This window comes from Scyliorhinus canicula, chromosome 16 (assembly GCF_902713615.1).
Source record: "Scyliorhinus canicula chromosome 16, sScyCan1.1, whole genome shotgun sequence".
NCBI lineage: Eukaryota > Metazoa > Chordata > Chondrichthyes > Carcharhiniformes > Scyliorhinidae > Scyliorhinus > Scyliorhinus canicula.
In genome coordinates, this window is record NC_052161.1 from 140819222 (window position 1) to 140842106 (window position 22885).

Consider the following 22885-nt stretch of genomic DNA (forward strand, 5'->3'; position numbering starts at 1 on the left):
GAAACTCAATCCCCCTGCTTATAAAGGCTAGCACACCATATGCCTTCTTAACAGCCCTATTAACCTGGGTGGCAACTTTCAGGGATTTATGTACCCGGATGCCGAGATCTCTCTGTTCATCTACACTACCAAGAATCTTGCCATTAGCCCAGTACTCTGCATTCCAACTGCATTTAGAACAGTACAGCACAGAACAGGCCCTTCAGCCCTCGATGTTGTGCCGAGCAATGATCACCCTACTCAAACTCGCGTATCCACCCTATACCCGTAACCCAACAACCCCCCCTTAACCTTACTTTTTAGGACACTACGGGCAATTTAGCATGGCCAATCCACCTAACCCCGCACATCTTTGGACTGTGGGAGGAAACCGGAGCACCCGGAGGAAACCCACGCACACACGCGGAGGACGTGCAGACTCCACACAGACAGTGACCCAGCCGGGAATCGAACCTGGGACCCTGGAGCTGTGAAGCATTGATGCTAACCACTATGCTACCATGCTGCCCTTAGTGCGTTATTGCAGTGCATCTTTTTCCTGGATGGTGTTGAGCTGGTGTGTTGTTGGAGCTGCACTTATCCAAGCTGGTGGAGAGTATTCCATCATATTCCCGACTTGTTGCCTTATAGATAGTGGACAGGCTTTGGGGAGTCAGGAGGGGAGTTATTCCCTGCTGAATTTCCAGTGCCTGACTTGCTTTTGTAGCCACATTATTTATATTGCTGGTCTGGTTCAGCTTCTGGTCAATGATAACCCCTCCCTCCCCACCAAGATGTTAATAGTGGGAGCTCAGCAATGGTAAGGCTGTTGAATGTCAGGGGGAGATGGTTCGATTCTGTTTGGTTGGAGATGGTCACTGCTTGGCACTTGTATGGCACTTATCGGCCCAAGCCTGAATGTTGTCCAGGCCTTGTTGCATATGGGCACAAATTGTTTCAGTATCTGAGGACTCGAGATGGTGCTGAACATTGTGCAATCATCAGCGGGCATCCCCACTTCTGACCGTATGATCATTTTTATTATTGTCACAAGTAGGCTTCCATTAACACTGCAATGACGTACTGTGAAAATCCCCTAGTCGCCACACTCCGGCACCTGTTCGGGTGATCGAGGTAATGTTTTTTTTTGTTAAATCTTTTTATTGGCTTTTCTCATATTTATAAACAGTTGTTGTTTATATACACTACATTTTTCTTGCCCGCGCTACTTTGCTTTATTTTATAGAGAGGTAGTGCATGGCTCCAGAGTCCCCATCTTACCTCTGTCCCCAATTCGTCCTCCAATTTTTGTCTGATCCCGCCCAGTGGTGTTCGAGCTCTGTCCAGTAGCTGTCTGTATATTTTTCCCACATAGCCCCCACTTCTCGCTGCTTGTGCCTATCAGGTCCTCTAGCAGTGTGCTTTCTGGGGCTCCGGGGTACCCTACTGTCACTTTGCGGAGGAAGTGCTTTATTTGGAGGTGTCTCAATTCCTGTCCTTTTGCTAGTTTCCACTTCCTCGTCAGTTTGTCCAGTATCGCCAGTCTACGCCCTATGTAGAAGTCCCCGACCATCAGCGTGCCCCCGTCCTGCCTCCATCTTTTGAACGTGGTATCTAGCATGGCCATTGATGCAGTAGCTGAAGCTGGTTGTGTCTAGATCTCTGCCCTGAGAAACTCCTGGAGTGATTATCCTCCAACAACTACAACCCCATCTTCCTTTGTGTCAGGCATGTCTCCAACCAGCGGACAGACTTCCCCCGATTCCCATTGACACCTGTTTTGCCAAGGCTCCTTGATACTACAAATGCTACTTATCGTACAACAGTTTAAGCTAGAGATCATTATTCTAAATTATTTGTTCAATAAAAGCAGCTGTTATGCAATGTGAAAATTGCTGCATTGTATTTATAAGGCATTAGCGAGTGTAGTCCGTATAAAGCATACTACTGGGAGAAGCACATTACTGGGAAAATGCTCCTGGCCAACATTTATTCCTTAATCAACAACTTTAGAAAGATTAACCAGTCATGAGTCTCATTTGTTGTTTATGGCACCTTACAGTGCATACATTGGCTGCCATGTTTGCCTGTGTAACACACAGACTGCACGTAAACAGTAATTTATTAACTATGAAGAACTTTGGTATGCAGTTATTTATTCTATAAGTACAAGGAGCTCTTTATTCATTTAGCTCCAGTGTTCACCCTCCCTATACTTTATGCTTGCTGACAGTATTTTGATTGTCTACCATGCCATGATCGATGTGGCACAGTAATGTGAAATGCATTATCGTTCGCACCCTGAGATTGCTACTTTCGCACTGGAACACACCGATCAATTAAAGGGCCTTCTATCTCCTTCATTCACTTGCAGTCTGTTTGTGTTCAGAAAGAGCGTTCCCTTGTCTTCCAGACTAAACCATGTTACAGTATGAAGATAATTCTGTTTGAATTTGCAAATTATAGTTTAACAGCTCTTTTTAATAGGATCATGGAACTCTTTGCATCCTCAACCTATTCAGAAGCATAATTTGGCTAGTTGTGTATGGCCTCCGATTTCACAGATTATGCCTGAAGAGTTACATCATTCAGAATAGCTATTGATGTGTAAACACTTTTGGGACTTTGGTGGTGGCGATGTGCTGAACAGTCGCACGAAAGGTGGCTCTCCCCTAGAAGCTTCAAGTTGGGACCTTTTAACTTAAAAATCGATCACTAAGGCAACAACAATCCCCATCCCACCCCCTGCAATAAAACAAACTATCATCTGAGGAAACACCCTCAAATCTGACCAGAGTGTTCGGTGCTCCCAGGGGTAACAGGAGCAGAATACTCTGCAATAGTAATCTCTGACTGTGCACCACACCACATGGAGGTGAGGTTGGAGACGGGTCGGGCCCTGCACACAGCCCTCCTCGCTGACCAGACGATCTGCAAGAGAATATTCCAAGCCATCGACAAGTGTGTATCCTGCAACCAAAATGGGGAGGTCTCACCCCCCCACACTGAAGACGGTGATAAGGGGGGAAGTAATAGTGTACAGGGCACGCAGGGACAGGAAGAGGGTGGTTAGGCAAGGGCTGATTGACTCCATATTAGAGGTGGATAGGCAATACTCCACAACCCCGATTATGTTCCTACTGGCGGACAGAAAAATGATACAAATGGAATTTGACCTCCTCTCCACTGGGAAAGCAGTGTACCAACTCTGCTAGTCATGAGAGACAGTCACGGGCATAAGGCCAGCCGCCTGCTGACATGAGCACGAGGGAGATAGCGCAGTTGAAATATAAGAACGGCAGACTAGTCAAGCAGCCAGACAAGATCAAAAATGCCTTTGTATCGGGTGCTGTAGATCTCCAGACCTTGAGAGGGAGCCTCGAAGACGAGGCAGTTTCTTGATGGACTGGGCAAGCCAGTTGTGGGGAAGGAACGAAAGCAGGGATTGGAAGCACATTAGAACTGGGGGAAGTCGTGAAGATCATTTACTCCATGCAGACGGGGAAGGTGGACTTCTATGAAATAGTTGTGACAGCACTGGCCCCTCACTTGCAGGAGATGTTCAGCGACTCATTGTCGAGAGGGACCCTGCCGGCCATGCTGGCACAGGCCTCGATATTCCTGATCCCGACAGAGTGTGTGTCATACAGACCCATCTCACTCCTGAACACTGATGCCAAAGAGCTAAGGCCCTGGCGAGATGACTGGACAGTTGCGTGCCAGAGTTAGTCGTGGAGGATCAGGCAGGCTTTGTCGAGGGCAGCCAACTAATGGCGAACATCAGACACTTGCTGAATGTGATCATGACCCCACCCAGGGAGGAGACACCAGAAGTGATCTTATCTCTGGACGCAGATAAGGCCTTCGACAGAGTCGAATGAAAGTATCTCGTGGATCTGCTGGAACAGTTTGAGTTTGAGTCAGGGTTCACCTCATGTGGTGAAGATATCGTACCGCGCTCCCATGGCACGCATAGTTACGAACACCTCCAGCTCTGGATACTTCCAACTGCACAGAGGCAAGGGGCAGGGATGCCCATTGTCCCCGCTGCCATTTGCCCTGGCGATTGAGCCGCTGGCCATCGTTCTCAGATTAGCGAATGGGTAGAGAGGCATCCAGAGGGGAGACGGGGAGCACAGACTCTAACTCTAGATGGATGACCTTCTCCTCAACGTCTCAAACCCCAGATCTGATGGACGAGGTAAAGAGGGGCCTACAGAGGTGGGATTCTTGAGCGTGAAGACGTTCAGCGTGAATGTACTGCCCAGATTCCTCTGTTACTCAGATGGCAATGTCCGCCAGGGCCCCCATCTGCAAGAACCATAAATAACCCCGGCAATACTAGATGCCACTTTTAAAAGGTGGGGACAGGACGAGGGGACACTGACGATAGGGGACGTATACATAGAAGGCACGGTAACGATACTGGGGAGCAGACAGACAAAATTCAGCTCCAAAAAGTGAACATGTTGCGATATATGCAGCTAAGGAACTTCCTCCATATAGGAGACAGCAACATTTCCCCAGCTATCAGGACACTCCCTAATGGACAAGCTTCTAGCCATGGATGAATTAGGGGACTGCAAAGGCGCTGACGTGTACAGATGGCTACTGGAAGAGGTACAGTCATCACTGGGCAAGAAATGGGAGGAAGAGCTGGAGATGAATAAGGAGCGAAGCACTGCATAGGTGGAAATCCACCACCTCATGGCCGGGCTGTGCCTAACGCAGCTGAAGGTAGTGGACAGGGCGCACCTAGCAAGAACACATATGAGTGGGTTCTTTCTGGAGGTGGAGGACAAATGTGAACGGTGCCAGGGAGGCCCGGCCAACCACAGTCTCATGTTCTGGTCTCGCTCCAGGCTTGTTGGGTATTGGAACACCTTTTTTGAGGCCATATCCAATGTTGTGGGAGTGAGGGTGGAACTGTGCCCACTGATCTCCGGGATCTTGGAACAGCCAGAACTATTCATGGGGAGAGGGGCAGATGCCCTAACCTTTGCCTCCCTCATTACCCACTGGAGACTCCTGCTCAACTGCAAATTGGCGCGGCACCCAAGGCCATGGACTGGCTGACCGACCTAACAGAGTTCCTCAAACTGGAAAAAATAACATTTTCCATTCGGGGATCGGAGGAAGGCGCTACAACGTGGAAGCAATTCACCAGCCTGTACCAAGACTTGTTTATAGCCAACAAGAAGTAATAAAAATCTTTATTGTCACAAGTAGACTTACATCAACACTGCAATGAAGTTACTGTGAAAAGCCCCTAGTCGTCACACTCCGGCGCCTGTTCGGGTACACAGAGGGAGAATTCAGAATGTCCAATTCACCTAACAGCACGTCTTTCAGACCTTGGAGGAAACCGGAGCACCCGGAGGAAACCCACGCAGGCACGGGGAGAACGTACAGACTCCGCACAGACAGTGACCCAAGCCGAGAATCGAAGCTGGGACCCTGGTGCTGTGACATAACTAACCACTGTGCTACCGTGCTGCCCAAGGGGGGGTAACTAGAACTGGTACTGCTAACGGAATGAAAAGAAGCGGAAGGGTAGAAAGCTGGGGAGAGTAGAAGGAAGTGGGGTGGCGAGCGGGGCAGGGATAGGGGTGGGGGGGGAATAACAACCAGGACATAGAGCGAGCAGGGCAGGGGAACCAGAGGAGGCAAACGGCAGCAAAATACACAGGTATGACCTCTCTAGAAGTATTCCCAGGTGGCACCGAAGGCGCCCCGGTATGTTCAATACCAGGAGATGACACACACGGCACAGGAACGGCACAGAGGGGGTCGGAAGGCCCGAAAAACAGGGCCCCAACACCACTACCTATACACTCGCTGTTAGCTCCCCTCCTGGGCTTTTGAGCATGTATCTTATCTTCCTGTACATGTGTGTATTTGGCTCAGATCTGGTATGTCTCTCTTGTGTGGACCATGAATTGGATTCAATTTGATTTTGAATTGGTTTTTGGAGCAGGCACGGAGCTGGATTAGGGGTTCGCCCCTGTCCACACTCTGAGCCCTGGCTTTGTAACTCAGAAAAAGTAATATATATATAATATATATGCACATTTTGTAAAGATCTTTATGTAGCTGTTTAATGTTCTCTGCAATATAACCATAAAATGCAAACCAATAAAAATATATTTTAAAAAATATAAACACTTTCTAGTGGCTTCTGGTGGATTAGGGATTTAAATACTGACCAAGAGTAAGAGTAGCATTAATATTTAAAGATAATAAAACAGGTGAATTTAAGTTAATCTTTTATACACGGGTTTCACAATTTGATCAAACATTCCGCTGACTGCTTGCACAACTCATTTTCAACTTGGTCACTTGGAAGTTCTGTCTTTTAAATTTGTCTACACAGTGCTGCAGTTATTTTGTTTCCATTTCCTCTCAGATTAACATAGACGTCAATATTATTTTACATTTCTCCCCCATTTTATTAGAGCCACTGAGAAGATTCTAGCCCGAGCAAGGCAGCTGGTGGATGTGAAGAAGGAGGATGGATTTGCAGCTCTCCATCTTGCCGCCCTCAACAACCACAAAGAAGTCGCTGAAGCGCTGATTAGAGAGGTAGAAATCCATTTTCATCTAATGACCTTTTAGTGACTGTTTAACCTTTTCAGTATTGAAAAATCTTAATTACTCAAGTAAGATCGCTTCTTGTCGCAATAAACATTGGTGCAATGTTGGCTTCTGCTCACGTCAATTGAGAGCTGAGTTCGGATTTTTTTTAATGTGCAGAGTATGATTCAAATAGGGAATTTTGTGAGGTGCAACTAGAGACAAACGTGTATTTACCAGGTCCTCTGTAAACTTGGTTAGGATTGGGTATAACGTTCATGTTCTCATAACAAATTCCTCACAATAGCCTGAAACACTTGATGCAAATTGTTACACAATCTGAATTTTTCTCTGTTACTGTCTGGCCTTTCTCTGTCTCGGAGCTAATTCAGTCCCACTTATTGTAATGCTCATGTTTCATAGTCCTATCTCTAATACTTTACACTTATCACTATGACACTTCTTTGTCATATACCAGTCAAGTTCAGGTCTTTAGTAAATCCTATTGTTCCTTTTTTTGTGCCATCATTATTGTTGGCTTCCGTATCCAGACAATTTGTGTAGCTCAGCAAAAAAAGAGATCCACTCGCCACCACCATCCTCTCCGCTGCACATATTCACACAACTTCTCCCAATCTTCGGTTGCTTTAAATTGCAGCCGGAATGTTTGGTGAACAGGCTAACAGTGCATGGATACACCCTCAAGATAACTGCAAGAATTCTCATGGAATAGAATTGTAGAATGGTTACAGCACAAAAGGAGGCCATTTGGGTTGCCATATCTGCCATTTTCTGTAACAGCTACTCAGTTAGTCCAACTCTCCTGCATTTTCACTTCATTCCTGTAAAGTTTAGGTAATTATCCCATTCCCTTTGATTACCATGATTGAACCCTTGTTATAACCAGATGCTGCTGTATCAATATAGTTTGTAGGAGAACAAAAACAGAACCTTAGTCCTCAAAAAAGTTAAAAGATACTTTCAATCAGGATTGATTTATTTGTTATTAAGCCATGAGAGTTTTAAGAACAACACAAAAATGAATCACAGGCCCAGCCAGTCATATTTTCCATTTAATTGTGGACACATTCCTGTCCAACTGAGCACATCTTAAATGTTCGTCTTTTAACAAACAGGATGTTGCCCAACAGCACTGTGTATGTTTGAATAACAGGACACTTTACATTTAATCGGACATCATATGATAACAATCCAAAGTATTTCCAGAGATTATACCAAAGTTGTTTCCTAGACAAATTGTTTCACCACAATGTTTTTGATTACAAGGCTAGACTGTTAGGTGAATTGGACATTCTGAATTCTCCCTCCGTGTACCAGAACAGGCGGAATGTGGCGACTAGGGGCTTTTCACAGTAACTTCATTGCAGTGTGAATGTAAGCCTACTTGTGACAATAAATATTATTATATTATATTAGACCTTCTCTTTCTTGTACACACTCTTAAATGTACCTTTTTAATATTTGATCATTTGAGCAGCTGTAGTTATATCTATTAATAGTACACAATGAATGTTAATTGAAGGCAATTGCAATGGCTGCTGTAGACTTCCTTTCTGAAATTCAACCGTAACATTCACTGTTTCTACTTTTCATCTGATAACAAAGATATTCTTTTCATGTGTCAGGGCTGCTTTGGTCTTCTGCTGAAAATGATTATTTCGCCTATTTCTGCAAATGTGTAGATCTCTAAATGCTGGTAGGAAACCAGGCAACAGCTCTTAGGCACTTCCGCCTGCCTGGCAACTATCTATCTGTCTGTACGTCATCAGCTTAGAGGGTTTCCACTGGGAGATATTGATATTGGTAATGAAGCAAAGAAATAGAAGTGGTGCAAGAGCTGAAGCAAACCTCAGTGCCGGCAATAAAACCTTCAAATATCCACCCACCTGAGTTTGCTGCTCTGAGCAGTTGTGGGTGCCAGCTTTCCTTGGGGTGGTTGAGACCTGGTGCGTTTCCTATACTGTAGCACGCAAGGCATTCCTGATGCTAAAATGTACTGGGGCCAAAAATAGATGGAAATCGGTTGCAAATGATTCCATCTGATTTAGCACAGCATTATGCATCATGAGCACCAATTTAGGGGGAATCATTGGAATGAAAACAGGGAATACCAGAAACGCTCGGTGGGTCAGGCAGCGTTTGTGGATAGAGAAACAGAGTTAACGTTTCCGTGAAACATCTATTTTGCACTTCGAATCGAATAAGCCCAATGCTTTTAATTTAGAGCCAGCAAGTCCATTTCAATGCTTTCCAGCTTTGTTTATGTGAGCATGGGCCTCTTAGTGCTAAACTCTGTTTCAAAACTTTATATTGGCAAATGTTTCAAAAAATTGCAACCTGCTGAATTTGTCGCGTGTGTTATTTCCAGGAAATCGGCTGAAAGGCTAGAGGAGGAATTGTGATCTGTTACCTGTGCTCCTTTTCAGATTTGTTCATTTTTTTTGCTTCAAGTATAACGGTGGTGTATCTTTGTAATGCACCACGTTGGAGAGGAAAGCTGGACGTGACTTGAAGAATTTGCTGTTTTATACTCGTGTTTTGCAATGATTTCTAAAGCTGTTGACTGTAAATTGATAGTTTTCTTTATTATGATAATGCATGAGATGTGAGTTGAGACGAGCAATTTGAATAATACTTTGGTTCAGAAGAATCTAAACTTGAATTTTCTACACTTGGAACTGTCCAGGTGGACTCCAGTATTTTCTGGTTTGGTTTGTCTCTCGTTACAAACTGATTTTTGTTTTAAAGGGACTGGGCAATGTTTGCTGTTGTTAGATATTTTCATAACCATTCTGGATCTTCACTATGTCCCATCATAGCAAGCTCTCAGCATCGTAATGAGCATCATTGTGCAGAGCTGACATACTTCCTGACGTGTTGCAACAATCCATATACATTGATTTTATCCCAGCAAGCAACACAACTTCAGCTGATTATAGTTTTTCTGGAGCTTCAGCTTTACATACCGATCGCTGCAGCTTCCCACCAGTACACACAACTCACCAGTAATTTTCTTCAGTCTCCAGATCAATTGCTTTCAGTTGTAATTAGCAAAAGTTGAAGTTGCTTTAATGATTTCAGTCCACTTGTTTCTCATTTCCATAAGCCCATAAGAAATAGGGACAGGAGCAGGCCATTCAGCCCCTCGAACCTGCTCCGCCATTCAATAGGATCATGGCTGATCCAACATTCCTCACATCCACTTTCCTGCTCTTTTCCAGTAATCCTTGATTCCCTCACTGATCAATAATCTTATCTATCTCAACCTTAAATATACACAAAGACTTACAACACTCTTGAGTTGGCAGCACGGTAGCACAATGGATAGCACTGTTGCTTCACAGTTCCAGGGACCCAGGTTCGATTCCCCGCTGGGTCACTGTCTGTGCAGAGTCTGCACATTCTCCCCGTGTCTGTGTGGGTTTCCTCCGGGTGCTCCGCTTTCCTCCCACAGTCCAGAGATGTGCAGGTTAGGGGGATTGGCCATACTAAATTGCCCTTGGTGTCCAAAAAGGTTACATGGGGGTTACTGGGTTACGGGGATAGGATGGCGGCGTGGGCTGATCTTTCCATGGGCTGGTGCAGACTGAATGGCCTCTTTCTGCACTGTAAATTCTATGTCAAGTGCGAAGGTTAGGATTATCTTCATCTCAGCATTAATTTGGCACCCCTTTATTCTGAGACTGTGCCCTCTGGTCCTAGACTCTCCCGTAAGGATAAACATCCCCTCAGCATTTACCCTGTCAGCCCCGTATGAATCCTATATGTTTCAATTAGAACACCTCTCATTCTTCTAAACTCCTATGAGTATTCCTCAGTGTGCAATAGCTGAATCTTACAACTTTTAACAAAAAATTTAAAGTACCCAATTTTTTTTTCCAATTCGGGGGCAATTTAACGTGGCCAATCCAACTACCCTGAACATAGAACAGTACAGCACAGAACAGACCCTTCGGCCCTCGATGTTGTGCCGAGCCATGATCACCCTACTCAAACCCACGTATCCACCCTATACCCGTAACCCAACAACCCCCCCTTAACCTTACTTTTTAGGACACTACGGGCAATTTAGCATGGCCAATCCACCTAACCCACACATCTTTGGACTGTGGGAGGAAACCGGAGCACCCGGAGGAAACCTACGCACACACGGGGAGGACCTGCAGACTCCGCACAGACAGTGACCCAGCCGGGAATCGAACCTGGGACCCTGGAGCTGTGAAGCATTTATGCTAACCACCATGCTACCGTGCTGCCCCACGGCAGGGTAGTTGGATTGGCCACAATCTTTGGGTTGTGGGGATGAGACCCACGCAGACACGGGGAGAATGTGCAAACTCCACAAGGACAATGACTCGGGGCCGGGATCAAACCGTGAGGCAGCAGTGCTAACCACTGCACCACCATGCCGTCCTTGAATCCTACAACTTTATGTGGTACTAGAATGTGGAGTTTGAAGCTCACGTAAAGGGTAGAATAGTAGTCAAAACATGCACACAATTGCCTTTCCAATTTCTCCAAAGGCTGGAACACTCCTATCGGCTTTTCTGATATCTCACTTGCGCAGGAACTAAGAAAACACTGGCCACCTGATGATTTTCTCATCTGCCATGTGCACCCTTCCTCTCCACAATCCTTGTCTCTAGTTATTTAGTATTATCACGATGGCATCTGACTGGTGATGATCACCACACCTCAGGCGAGGGGCAAGGTTGAGAAGGTGGGGTCTTCATGTATAACGGCAGCCGGTACGGGAATTGAACCTGTGCTATCGGCCCCACTCTGCATCACAAACCAGTTGTTCAACCCACTGAGCTAAACTGGCCCCCAAATGGTGTCACGTAATCAACTTCTCAAAACTATGGAACTCTTCATTTTCCTCGCTGCTCTTTCCAGAAAATGTTGCAGGTTTTCAAAGCACGCTTCTGACATGATTATGTTTATTTTCTAACCTCTATTCTTTAATTTTAACATTACCCCCTAGTTCTGTGCCCTCAGTCTCTATGAAATATTTAATTTACATCTTTGCCTTTCAGCGTGTGAATTGAGGTGCACCGTTCACAGCACGATATTAATGTTCGTCATGTGCTGTTCTGTTCAGATTAGTTACCAAATGGCAAATCAGCACCACAGACATTAGTGCATAAGTTAGAAATCGACAAAGACTACACGACTGCAAAATCTATATCATCCTTTCCTCTCCACAGGGTCGGTGTGAGATTAACGTTCGGAATAATCGGAACCAGACTCCATTGCAGCTGTCCGTTACGCAGGGTCACACTGACATGGTCCAGCTCTTGGTCACTGAAGGCTGTGACGTGAATGCTGAGGATGAAGATGGTGACACTGCCATGCATGTGGCACTCTGTCGTCAGGAGCTGGCAACCACCATGGCATCGAGGGAAGGGGAAACAAGCTCGCTGTATGCAAACGTAGGTGGAAAGAGAACCACATAGGAGAATCTTAATGCCCAGGATGGGAATGTATTTACTTTAAAATATTCTTGCACATGTTATATCACGGTGTGCAGTAACACAGAATATTTGGAATCGGTTTTTGTATGTTAAACTCCAAGCATTTTCTGTCTGTTTAGCTTATTGTTAAAAATTATTGTACGATTATTTCGGGAAAGATCAACCAGAGCCATTGAAATGCCTCCAACTCAAATTTAATTTCGTTCTAAATTATACATTTCGCTTCTTAGGATAAAGTAGAGCCTCTAAATGGCTTCCTCCCTCTCTGCATTTATAAACTTGTGAATACAGTGAAAGAAGATATAAAATAAAGAGCCTGCCATATCCAGCCATAGATTTAATCAACTATTTCATTAAATATTATTATTGGATATTTTGTAATGATCTGCAAGATACATACGCTGCCACGTGCCCTTAGTGAGTCAGGTCTTGGCGTAGCAGGGTATCTAACAATGTCTGCCGCTGGTGAGGCTTGCTCCAGCACCCATAAGCTCAGAAAGATTTCACCCGTCAATTGCTGATGGCTTGTGCTGATAATGCGGCAGTGAAGGATACCGGGTATCTGGGACGTGAGTGGAAAAGCAGCCAGCTGGGTATCTCTTTAACCAATGAGATTTAAGGATTGAGAAATAAACAGCAGTCGGACTAAGATAGAGGATGAATTAAAGGGACAAGACTGCATTGTCAAACCAGATACTGAAAGAGAAATAGTGGGAAAGACGGAGATGGGAAAGTTTTTTTTTAAAGTGAAGATTTGAAATTTTACTTTTTAAAAATCTTCGTTTAAGATCTGAAGGAATGAGACTTCACACTTGATTTTCCAAGAGGTTGAGTGCCAGTAATGAACAAATATCAAGTCAATGAAAAGTGCTTATTCTATCTCAGAATTACAACAAAATGACAATATTCAATGGTACCTCGAGTAAATGCCAATTTTGTGAAGTTAACACCAAGTGTGTAGGTTTTCTGCTGATACAAAGCTCGGTCAGAATGCAAGCTGAGGATACAAGGTGCAGAGATATAGAGGCAGGTTGGGTGAGTGGGAAACAAGGTGGCAGATGGAGTACAATGTGGGGAAGTGTGAGGTTATAGATTGTAAGAATAGAAAAGCAGAATATTTTTTTTAAGGCACAAAACTTTGTAAATATTGTGATGTGGAGATGCCGGCGTTGGACTGGGCTGAGCACAGTAAGAAGTCTTACAGCACCAGGTGAAAATCCAACAGGTTTGTTTCGAATCACTAGCTTTCGGAGCTCGGCTCTTTCTCCAGGTGAAGAAGGAGCCTTCCTCACCTGAGGAAGGAGCTGCACTCCGAAAGCTAGTGATTCGAAACAAACCTGTTGGACTTTAACCTGGTATTGTAAGACTTCTTACTTTTTAAATGTTCAGTAAGAAGTCTTACAACACCAGCTTACTTTGTAAATGTTGACATTCAGACAATCATGGCTGTTCACATACATACGTAGATACATAGAAGATAGGAGCAGGAGGAGGCCTTTTGGCCCTTCGAGCCTGCTCCACCATTCATCACGATTATGGCTGATCATCCAACTCAATAGCCTAATCCTGCTTTCTCCCCATAGCCTTTGATCCCATTCTCCCCAAGTGCTACATCCAGCCGCCCCTTGAATATATTCAAAGTTTTAGCATCAACTACTTCCTGTGGCAATGAATCCCACAGGCTCACCACTCTTTGTGTGAAGAAATGTCTCCTTATCTCTGTCCAAAATGGTTCACCCTGAATCCTCAGACTGTGGCCCCTGTTTCCGGACACATCCGTCATTGGTAACATCTTCCCTGCATCCTGTCTAGTCCTGTTATAAGTCTCTATGAGATCCCCCCTCATTTTTCTGAACTCCAGCGAGAACAATCCCAAACGAGTCAATCTCTCCACATATGACAGTCCCGCCATCCATGGAACCAGTCTGGTAAACCTTCGCTGCACTCCCTCGAGAGCAAGAACATCCTTCCTCAGAGAAGGAGACCAAAACTGCACACACTACTCCAAGTGTGGCCACACCAAGGCCCTGTACAATTGCAGCAACACATCGCTGCTTCTATATTTGTCATTTTTACAAATGACCTGGAGGAGGGCGTAGAAGGATGGGTGAGTAAATTTGCAGATGACACTAAAGTCGGTGGAGTTGTGGACAGTGCAGAAGGATGTTACAAGTTACAGAGGGACATAGATAAGCTGCAGAGCTGGGCTGCCAGGTGGCAAATGGAGTTTAATGCAGAAAAGTGTGAGGTGATTCATTTTGGAAGGAATAACAGGAAGACAGAGTATTGGGCTAGTGGTAAGATTCTTGGTAGTGTGGATGAGCAGAGCGATCTCGGTGTCCATGTACATAGATCCCTGAAAGTTACCACCCAGGTTGAGAGGGTTGTTAAGAAGGCGTACAGTGTGTTAGATTTTATTGGTAGAGGAATTGAGTTTTGGAGCCAGGAGGTCATGTTGCAGCTGTACAAAACTCTGGTGCGGCCGCATTTGGAGTATTGCGGCAGTTCTGGTCGCCACATTCTAGGAAGGATGTGGAAGCATTGGAAAGGGTACAGAGGAGATTTACAAGGATGTTGCCTGGTATGGAGGGAAGATCATATGAGGAAAGGCTGAAGGACTTGAGGCTGTTTTCGTTAGAGAGAAGAAGGTTAAGAGGTGACTTAATTGAGGCATACAAGATGATCAGAGGATTAGATAGGGTGGACATTGAGAGCCTTTTTCCTCGGATGGTGACGTCCAGCACGAGGGGACATACCTTTGAATTGAGGGGAGATAGATATAGGACAGATGTCAGAGGTAGGTTCTTTACTCAGAGAGTAGTAAGGGCGTGGAATGCCCTGCCTGCAACAGTAGTGGACTCGCCAACACTAAACGCATTCAAATGGTCATTGGATAGACATATGGATGATAAGGGAATAGTGTAGAGGGACTTTAGAGGGGTTTCACAGGATGGCGCAACATGAAGGGCCTGTACTGCGCTGTAATGTTCTATACTTGAAACCTCTCGCAATGAAGGCCAACAGACCATTAGCCTCCTTTACCGCCTGCTGCACCTGCATGCTTACCTTCAGCGACTGGTGCACAAGGACACCCAGGTCCCGCTGCACACTCCCCTCTCCCAATTTACAACCATTCAGGTAGTAATCTGCCTTCCTGTTTTTGCTTCCAAAATGAATAACCTCACACTTATCCAAATTATACTGCATCTGCTATTGGTTTGCCCGCTCGCCCAACCTATCCAGATCTTGCTGTAGGATCCCTGTATCCTCGTCACAATTCATCCTCCCACCTAATTTGGTATCATCTGCAAACTTTGAGATGTTACATTTTGTTCCCTCATCCAAATCATTAATATATATTGTGAATAGCTGTGGTCCCAGCACCGATCCCTGTGGTACCCCACTGGTTACTGCCTGCCAATTCGAAAAGGACTCATTGTTCCCGACTCTTTGTTTCCTCTCTGCCAACCAGTTTTCTATCCACCTCAATACATTTCCCCCAATCCCATGCGCTTTAATTTTGCACAATAATGTCTTATGCGGGACTATATCAAACGCCTTCTGAAAGTCCAAATATACCACATCGACTGGCTCCCCCTTGTCGTCTGTACTGGTTACCTCTTCAAAGAATTTCAACAGATTTGTCAAGCATGATTTTCCCTTCATAAATCCATGTTGATTCTGACTGATCCTGCCACTGCTTTCTAAATGTTCAGCTGTAAAGCCCTTGATAATGGATTCAAACATTTTCCCCACTACCGATGTTAGGCTTCCTGGTCTATAATTCCCTGCTTTCTCTCTACCTCCCTTTTTGAATATCGTAGTGACATTAGCTACCCTTCAATCTGCTGGGACAGTTCCAGAGTCTATAGAATCCCGGAAGATGACCACCAATGCATCCACTATTTCCAGAGCCACCTCCTTAAGCACTCTGGGATATAGATTCTGAAGCCCTGGGGATTTATCCGCCTTCAATCCCATCAGTTTTCCCAGCACCATTTCTCTACTAATGTTGATCTCCCTCAGTTCTTCCCTCTCACTAAACCTTTCATTCTCCAACATTTCTGGGATCTGATTTGTGTCCTCATTTGTGAAGACAACCAAAGTATGTATTCAACAAAATATGGAGACCAAACGGGCAAGAAATGCAAAGTTAATATGCAGGTACAGCAAACAATGAGCAAGGCAAATGGAATGTTGACCTGTATTGCAAGAGGACTGGAGTACAAGAATGTTTTGCTACATTTATACAGGGTTTTGGTGAGACCCCATCTGGAATAGTGTGTGCAATTTTGGTCTCCATATTTTAAGGAATTATATAGTTGCATTGGCTGTAATTTCTCCAATGTTCACTGAATTGGTAGGAAACAGAAAATGTTGGAAATACTCAGCAGGTCTGGCAGCATCTGTGAAACGAGAAACAGTAAATGTTTCACGTCCGTATGACTTCTTTAGAACGGAAAATTCCGAAGAGCCATATTGGACTCGATGTTGACTCTGATTCCCGATCCATGGATGCTGCCAGATCTCCCAGCATTTTTGTTTTTGTTTCCGATTTTCAGCATCTGCAGTGGGGTTTTTTTTAAATTTCCCTTAATTGGTTCCTGCAATGAGAGGGTTGTCCTGTAATGAGAGGCTGAGTAAATTGGGTCTCTGTTCTCTGGTGTTCAGAAGAACTGGAATTGATCTAATTGAAATATACAGGATGTTGAGCACCGATAGGTTGTTTCACCTACCAGGACCCTAGAACACAGAGCCACAATCTCATAAGGGGCATTTACGACCCAGATGAGGAGAAATTTCTTCACTCAAAGGGGTGTGAATCTCTGGAATTACTTATCCTGGAGAATTGTGTATGTTTCAACTTTCAACGTGTTTTATGGCTGGGACAATCAGATTCTTTTATCTGTCGGAATCGAGGGATATGGGGAGCGGACGGGAAAGTAGAGTTGAGGCTGACTCATCATATTGAGCAGTGGAGCAGCCTCAACAGGCCGTATGGCCTACTCCTATTATCGCTTGTGTTCCGATCGCAAATTCCGGCTATTGGCATTCAACTAAACATCTCCTCGTCTGAATTTGCTGTGCCAGTTTTGCATAGATATCAATGGGTGTTATTAGCCTCACTGTTATTTTGACTGTCCCAATATACATTGTTTAAGCCCTCATCTTTTACTTTGCATCCTTGCTCCTTAGTTGCAGACTTCTGGGTTATTGGGATCCAGTGACCTTAATGTGGGTGCTGCTATTGCCTGCTTTCTGGCTCAGGATGGAGCAGATATTAACTACACCAACTACAAGGGCAGAACACCACTCGACCTGGTCACACATGGCAGGATAATACAGATGGTCAAAAGTTTTTCAGAAAAATTCAGGTAAAATAGCAATATCTAAAATATGCGTCATTTACTTCCAGCTAACCATTTTGGTCTTGAGTGCATCCTGTTCTTCACAGACATTAAAAGTACTCAGTGCGTTAACCTCATTCTACACCATGAGAATGGGTAAAGTATTGAAAAAAGAGGTGAGCAGCAGTGCTTGTCTCCAACTACATGTTGCTAGTTTTAGCTTGCTATTAACATGCAGCTGGGTTTTAGTGGCACAGTGCTTTAAACCACAAGTGAGCCGCCTTGTTGGATATTTTGGATCCTCCCCCGTCCCAGCCTCTCGTGTTATCCCCTCCCCTCTCTAAGCCACTGAGGTGGTCCATGACTGTGCTGCAGAACTGGGAAAGGGTGACTGTCAAGGTTTCCATTTATGATCATGTGTGTGTGATGTGGAGATGCCGGCGTTGGACTGGGGATGAGCACAGTAAGAAGTCTTACAACACCAGGTTAAAGTCCAACAGGTTTGTTTCAAACACTAGCTTTCGGAGCACTGCTCACCTGAGGAAGGAGCAGTGCTCCGAAAACTAGTGTTTGAAACAAACATGTTGGACTTTAACCTGGTGTTGTAAGACTTCTTAATGTGTGTGTGTGGACAGCATTGGACTCAGCTGTGATGGATCTGTAGTCAAATAGGCTCCAACATTCATGGTTTAGACCTGCATGAAAAATGGGCAAGGCGCAAATGATGACCAACAGCTTGGGAACATGTGTCCAAACATGAACAGCAAACGAAAAACCAGAAAATCATTGTCAAACTCAATGTTACAGTTTGATTCATGGGAATACATTTTTTTAACAATCTGGGAAATTTACTCAGTTATTATATCAATTCTTCATTTTTTATATGTCCTCTTTTAAGCTTTATTTTAAAATGTGTTAACCAATGATTAGGAGGTTACAGTCTCTGAATTAGTTAAATGATAATTTTACCATCGAACACTCCAGGCTGCACTGTTTCTGTCAGTTGCAGGGGTTTAGATAACACGGGATTTAATTAAATCTGTGACAGTATTTGAAACTGCGTTGTTTGAATTTGCCTCCCATGGAACACCCACTTACTCCTCTCCTTCAACTGAAACCAAACAGTTAGGATGATTTGCAAAGTTCTGCCGCTTTTGGACTCTAATATAGAATTAATTGGGGATATGTTTCAACTCTAGGGTGTCAATAAAATTTACTGTGTGTACGTGTGCGCGCGCGTGTGTGTGTGTCATGGTACTTGTTATGAGTCAGAGGATGCAGTGTTTTATAAGACAGAAACATTATACCACATAAAGTCTTATTGTTCTCCTAGAATGGGTGTTCCTTTGAGGTTACAAAGTCTACTTGCCATTAAGTAAACACTGGGTGAGTTCATACCATATCTGAGATTGCAGACGTCCTGCCTTTACTGTTTTGTGTTCCTAAAGAGGTATTTTGTTTTTATTTTGTACTTCAAAGTGTGACACAGAAAACTGAATGTGACACTGGGAAGTGTGAGGGGCAGGAAGAGCCAAAGGCAGATTGGTCTACCTTTCCTGATTGTTATGAGGAAACTAACCCAGCTATAAAAAAGGATTGCCCTTGCTTTTGCAATTGAGAAACCCAAACCATTGTTTTTAATAAAATTATTACACAAGCAAATCTCCTATGGTACTGCTCACAGTAAATCAGAGGATAGTGTTTTTTCAGGATAGAACTATTATGTTATGTGATACTCCACATTGTCCCCCTGTTGAAGGAAAATTATGTTTCCTTAAGGCCACGCAATCCAATCTTATATAAGCAGTGGCCATTTAAATGTTCAGAATCTTGGCATTGTTTTCAAGAAAATTGAGAGGCAGGCGTTGCAGTATCCAGTATTTGTCTTTGTGGAATTTTTCCTGTAGATTCCAAATGCTGCGTTTAATTTGTTTTTCACAAATGAAATGTGAAGGTTTTGACCGGTTTTATGATGTTAGGAGTGTGACGGGGCAAATGTGCACATTTCTGTGCACATAAATGTCTTTATAATAAGCACGACATAAATACGTCTTCTGTTGTGCATTGTGATTTGTAAAGCACTGTTCCTCGTTGGTTTGTGACCCCCTCCACCCCACACTCCACAGTTGCCAACAGATCGAATTCCACAACAGATACGTTTTCAAATCAGCCAATTGGGAGCCGCGTCACCAGGCGAGTGTTCCAAAGTGATGGGCGCGCTTGGCAATGTCCTATAGCCGATCTTTGGGATGGTCATAAAAGAAACATCAAGAAGTTGTTGACTGCATGGTTGTATCCGCCCCAACATGATTGCACAGCCTAAGGAGTCATATGGTGAACATAAGGGAGAGTTGGCAAAAGTGAGGCATTTTTTAAAATTTCTGTAAGAAATGTCACTTAACCTTCTGTCACTGTTTATTCCAGGGGATCACAGCTGCAGTCAGGGGGGACAGCAGTTCTGCGGCGAGTCCACACAACTCCAAATACCATGACAAATCTTTTACTGCCTGTATCAGTGGGTCCTGCTGAGTGTCTAGTGTGTTCGGAGCTGTCCTTGCTGATTCAGTTCTCACCCTGTCAGCACATTGTAGTATGTGAAGGTACAGTATGCAATCTCTAATTGTGAACTGCAAACAACTGTGTCTATTTAGGTGTATTGTTGCTCGTCAACAGCATCCTTATTGTAAGTTGAGTCTTTATTCCCTAATGGAACTGATCATTTAGCTGTCAAAGAGAATGGAGCAATTTACCTGAGCTAATATTAACCATACTGAGCTCCATTCAACTCAGTCCGCTACAAATGCTGTTGATGCGCTATAATGGATTTGCAAAAAACACCGCACATTAGGAAGGAGGTGAAGGCATTTGAGAGTGTGCAGAAAAGATTCATGAGAATGATTCCAGAAGATTGGCAAGACTATGGCTAAAAGACAGCGGAGTAGCACTTGGTGAGTTGCTCCTTCAGAGGGCCAGGACGAAATGATGGGCTGAATGGCCTCCTTTGCTGTAATCGTTCAACGATTCTATGACCTGGAGGTATATTTGCCGTCAATAATAATTAAATGACTTGACGGGTAGCACAATGGCGCAGTGGTTAGCACTGCTGCCTACGCCGCTGAGGACAGGGTTTGATCACGGCCCCAGGTCACTGCCCGTGTGGAGTTTGCACATTCTCCCCGTGTCTGCATGGGTTTTGCCCCCACAACCCAAAGATGTGCAAGTTAGGTGGATTAGCCACACTATTGCCCCTTAATTGGAAAAAAATAATTGGGTACTCTTTAAAAAAAAAAAAAATTTTAATAATTAAATGAGTCTAAGATGTCACTATCAAAAACAAGAATGGGATTTCGGTAACAACAATTAAAAGGGAACAACAAATCATTGCCCCTGCAATAATATTTCTGTGCCCTCTAGCAACCACTTAGTTGCTATAAACGATACTCAAACAGACAAAGATTATTAACAACCAGCTCCTATAAGTAGTGGAAAGCACAGTAATGGAGTCATACTAAAACAGATTTGCAATAAAGGTACAAAGTGTGCCAGTCTGAGTCTGCACAAGCTCCTTATTTATCCATAAAGGCTGATAATACAAGTAGATAATTGTGTGTACACACATCAATACAGCCCCCAACTAAATCAAGTTCAGTTACTTATAATGTACCGATTACTCTACTCCAAGGGAAAGATGAATGCGGGGACCATTGTCCACACCCAAAAAAACAATGACTCCCAAGGCCAACCATTACTCCACCCATTTTAAGTAGTTGCACAATTAAAATGCATTGGGGAACTAGATAGTGATATTGATGCAGAAGCACAGTGTGATGTACCGGCCTAATGTGCTCGCTCATCTGGTTTAAAATATCCAAGATGTTTTTGTGAAACTGTTCTGAAGTACCCAGCATGCTAACCTCTGATCTATTTATCATTACGTTCACACTGTGTATTACAGAAAATGAAATGGAAAATCTATTGTTGGTGCTGATTTCTCACAGGCTTCTTATTTCATTCACAGAGTGTTCTATAAGAATGAAGAAATGCATTAAATGCCAAGTGTCTATAACAAAGAAAATGAGACATGGTAATGTATTTAAATCGGTCATAATTGAAACACTATTTGTCGCACAGCTCTTGCATATTTGGTTTGGATGCAGAGTGACAGAAATAAACTTGGTGAACTCTGTTCCAAGGACAGCAAGTTCCTATAAATATAGCCACAAATACAATGATCTACAGTCATCTAAAAATGGATGGAATTATGACAGATGTTTTGCAGTCGGGTTTACCAAAGTGCGGGTCGGTTTTCGGCAGGAGTCGGCAGGGTCCTGGTGTTCCGAAAGAAGAATTTCTTCCCACTGGCCCCTCAGCCGGTAACGGTACTTAAAATGAAAACCGCTGCAGAATCAACTATGCAGTCTTCCAACCAAAAGAGGCAACAGTGAGCAGGTCAGCATGCTCGGCGCGTACACTTAGCGCCAAGTGCCCTGTGCGTACATGCTTTTGGCGCAAAATCACTTGGAGGCAAACCTCATTCACTTTCGAGCAAGATGAGAGGACCATGAACATGAATCGCTTTGTTACAAAAAGGAGACGGCCAGAGAAATAGGAGGTGTACCTACTGGCCAGGATCTCACATCTGAATCTGCTGGAGAGAGCTGCGCTGGAGAGTCCATGGCAGGAGGGAACAGTGCTGGTGTTAGTTCTGTTAGTGCACACAGCTCCAGGGCCTCCAGTAAACAGCCTACAAAGAATAAACTTAAATCGGGAACAAAACAACGGAAAGATGATTTCTTGAGGTATACATAGGAATTAGGAGCACATGTAGCAATTCAGCTCTTTGGGCCTGCTCTGCCATTCAATTAGAACTTGGCTGATCTCTTCCTGGTCTGAAATCCACCTCCCACCTGTTGCCCATATCCCTTTAACCCGTTTTTTAAATCAAAGATATATCTATCTCTTTCTTGAAACCATTTAATGACTCAGATTCCACAGCACTATGGGGCAGCAAGTTCCACAAACTCACCACCCTCTGTGAGTAGTAGTTCCTCCTCATCTCAGTTCGAAATCCAGGCAGGCTTTCTTTAATGAACACTCATAAGACACAGGAGCAGAAGTACCCCATTCGGCCCATCAAGTCTCCTCTGCCATTCAATGAGATCATGGCTGATCTGATATATTCTCAATTCCACTTTCCCACCTTATGATTCTGTTAAATATGTCGATGCAAATCAGGATGCAAAGCCCCAGGTTTGTTATATGCAAGGAAGTACTGGCGAATGAGAGTTTAAAACCCTCAAAACTGCAACGGCATCTGAAGACAGAAGCCGAAGACAAACCTCTTGATTTTTTTCAAAGGATGTAGCCAGAACTGAAATCGGCAACTGTAGAAATGTAACATTGAATGACAAAGCACAATTAGCCTCTTACATGGTAACTTGAAAAAATGAACATCGCTTATTGTCACGAGTAGGCTTCAAATGAAGTTAC

At 44.1% G+C, this 22885-nt stretch overlaps 1 protein-coding gene across 6 annotated transcripts in view; it reads left to right on the forward strand.

The window, feature by feature from the left end:
• The window catches only part of mib2 (MIB E3 ubiquitin protein ligase 2), a 290271-nt gene that overhangs the window by 258721 nt on the left and 8665 nt on the right, over positions 1 to 22885 (forward strand). For all 6 annotated transcript variants that reach the window (XM_038773655.1, XM_038773656.1, XM_038773658.1 and 3 more), the window contains 5 exons: positions 6435 to 6561; positions 11781 to 12005; positions 17244 to 17422; positions 19820 to 19995; positions 21414 to 21479. In XM_038773655.1, the coding sequence (XP_038629583.1) occupies positions 6435 to 6561; positions 11781 to 12005; positions 17244 to 17422; positions 19820 to 19995; positions 21414 to 21479 (773 nt within the window). The remainder of the gene's footprint in view (positions 1 to 6434; positions 6562 to 11780; positions 12006 to 17243; positions 17423 to 19819; positions 19996 to 21413; positions 21480 to 22885) is intronic.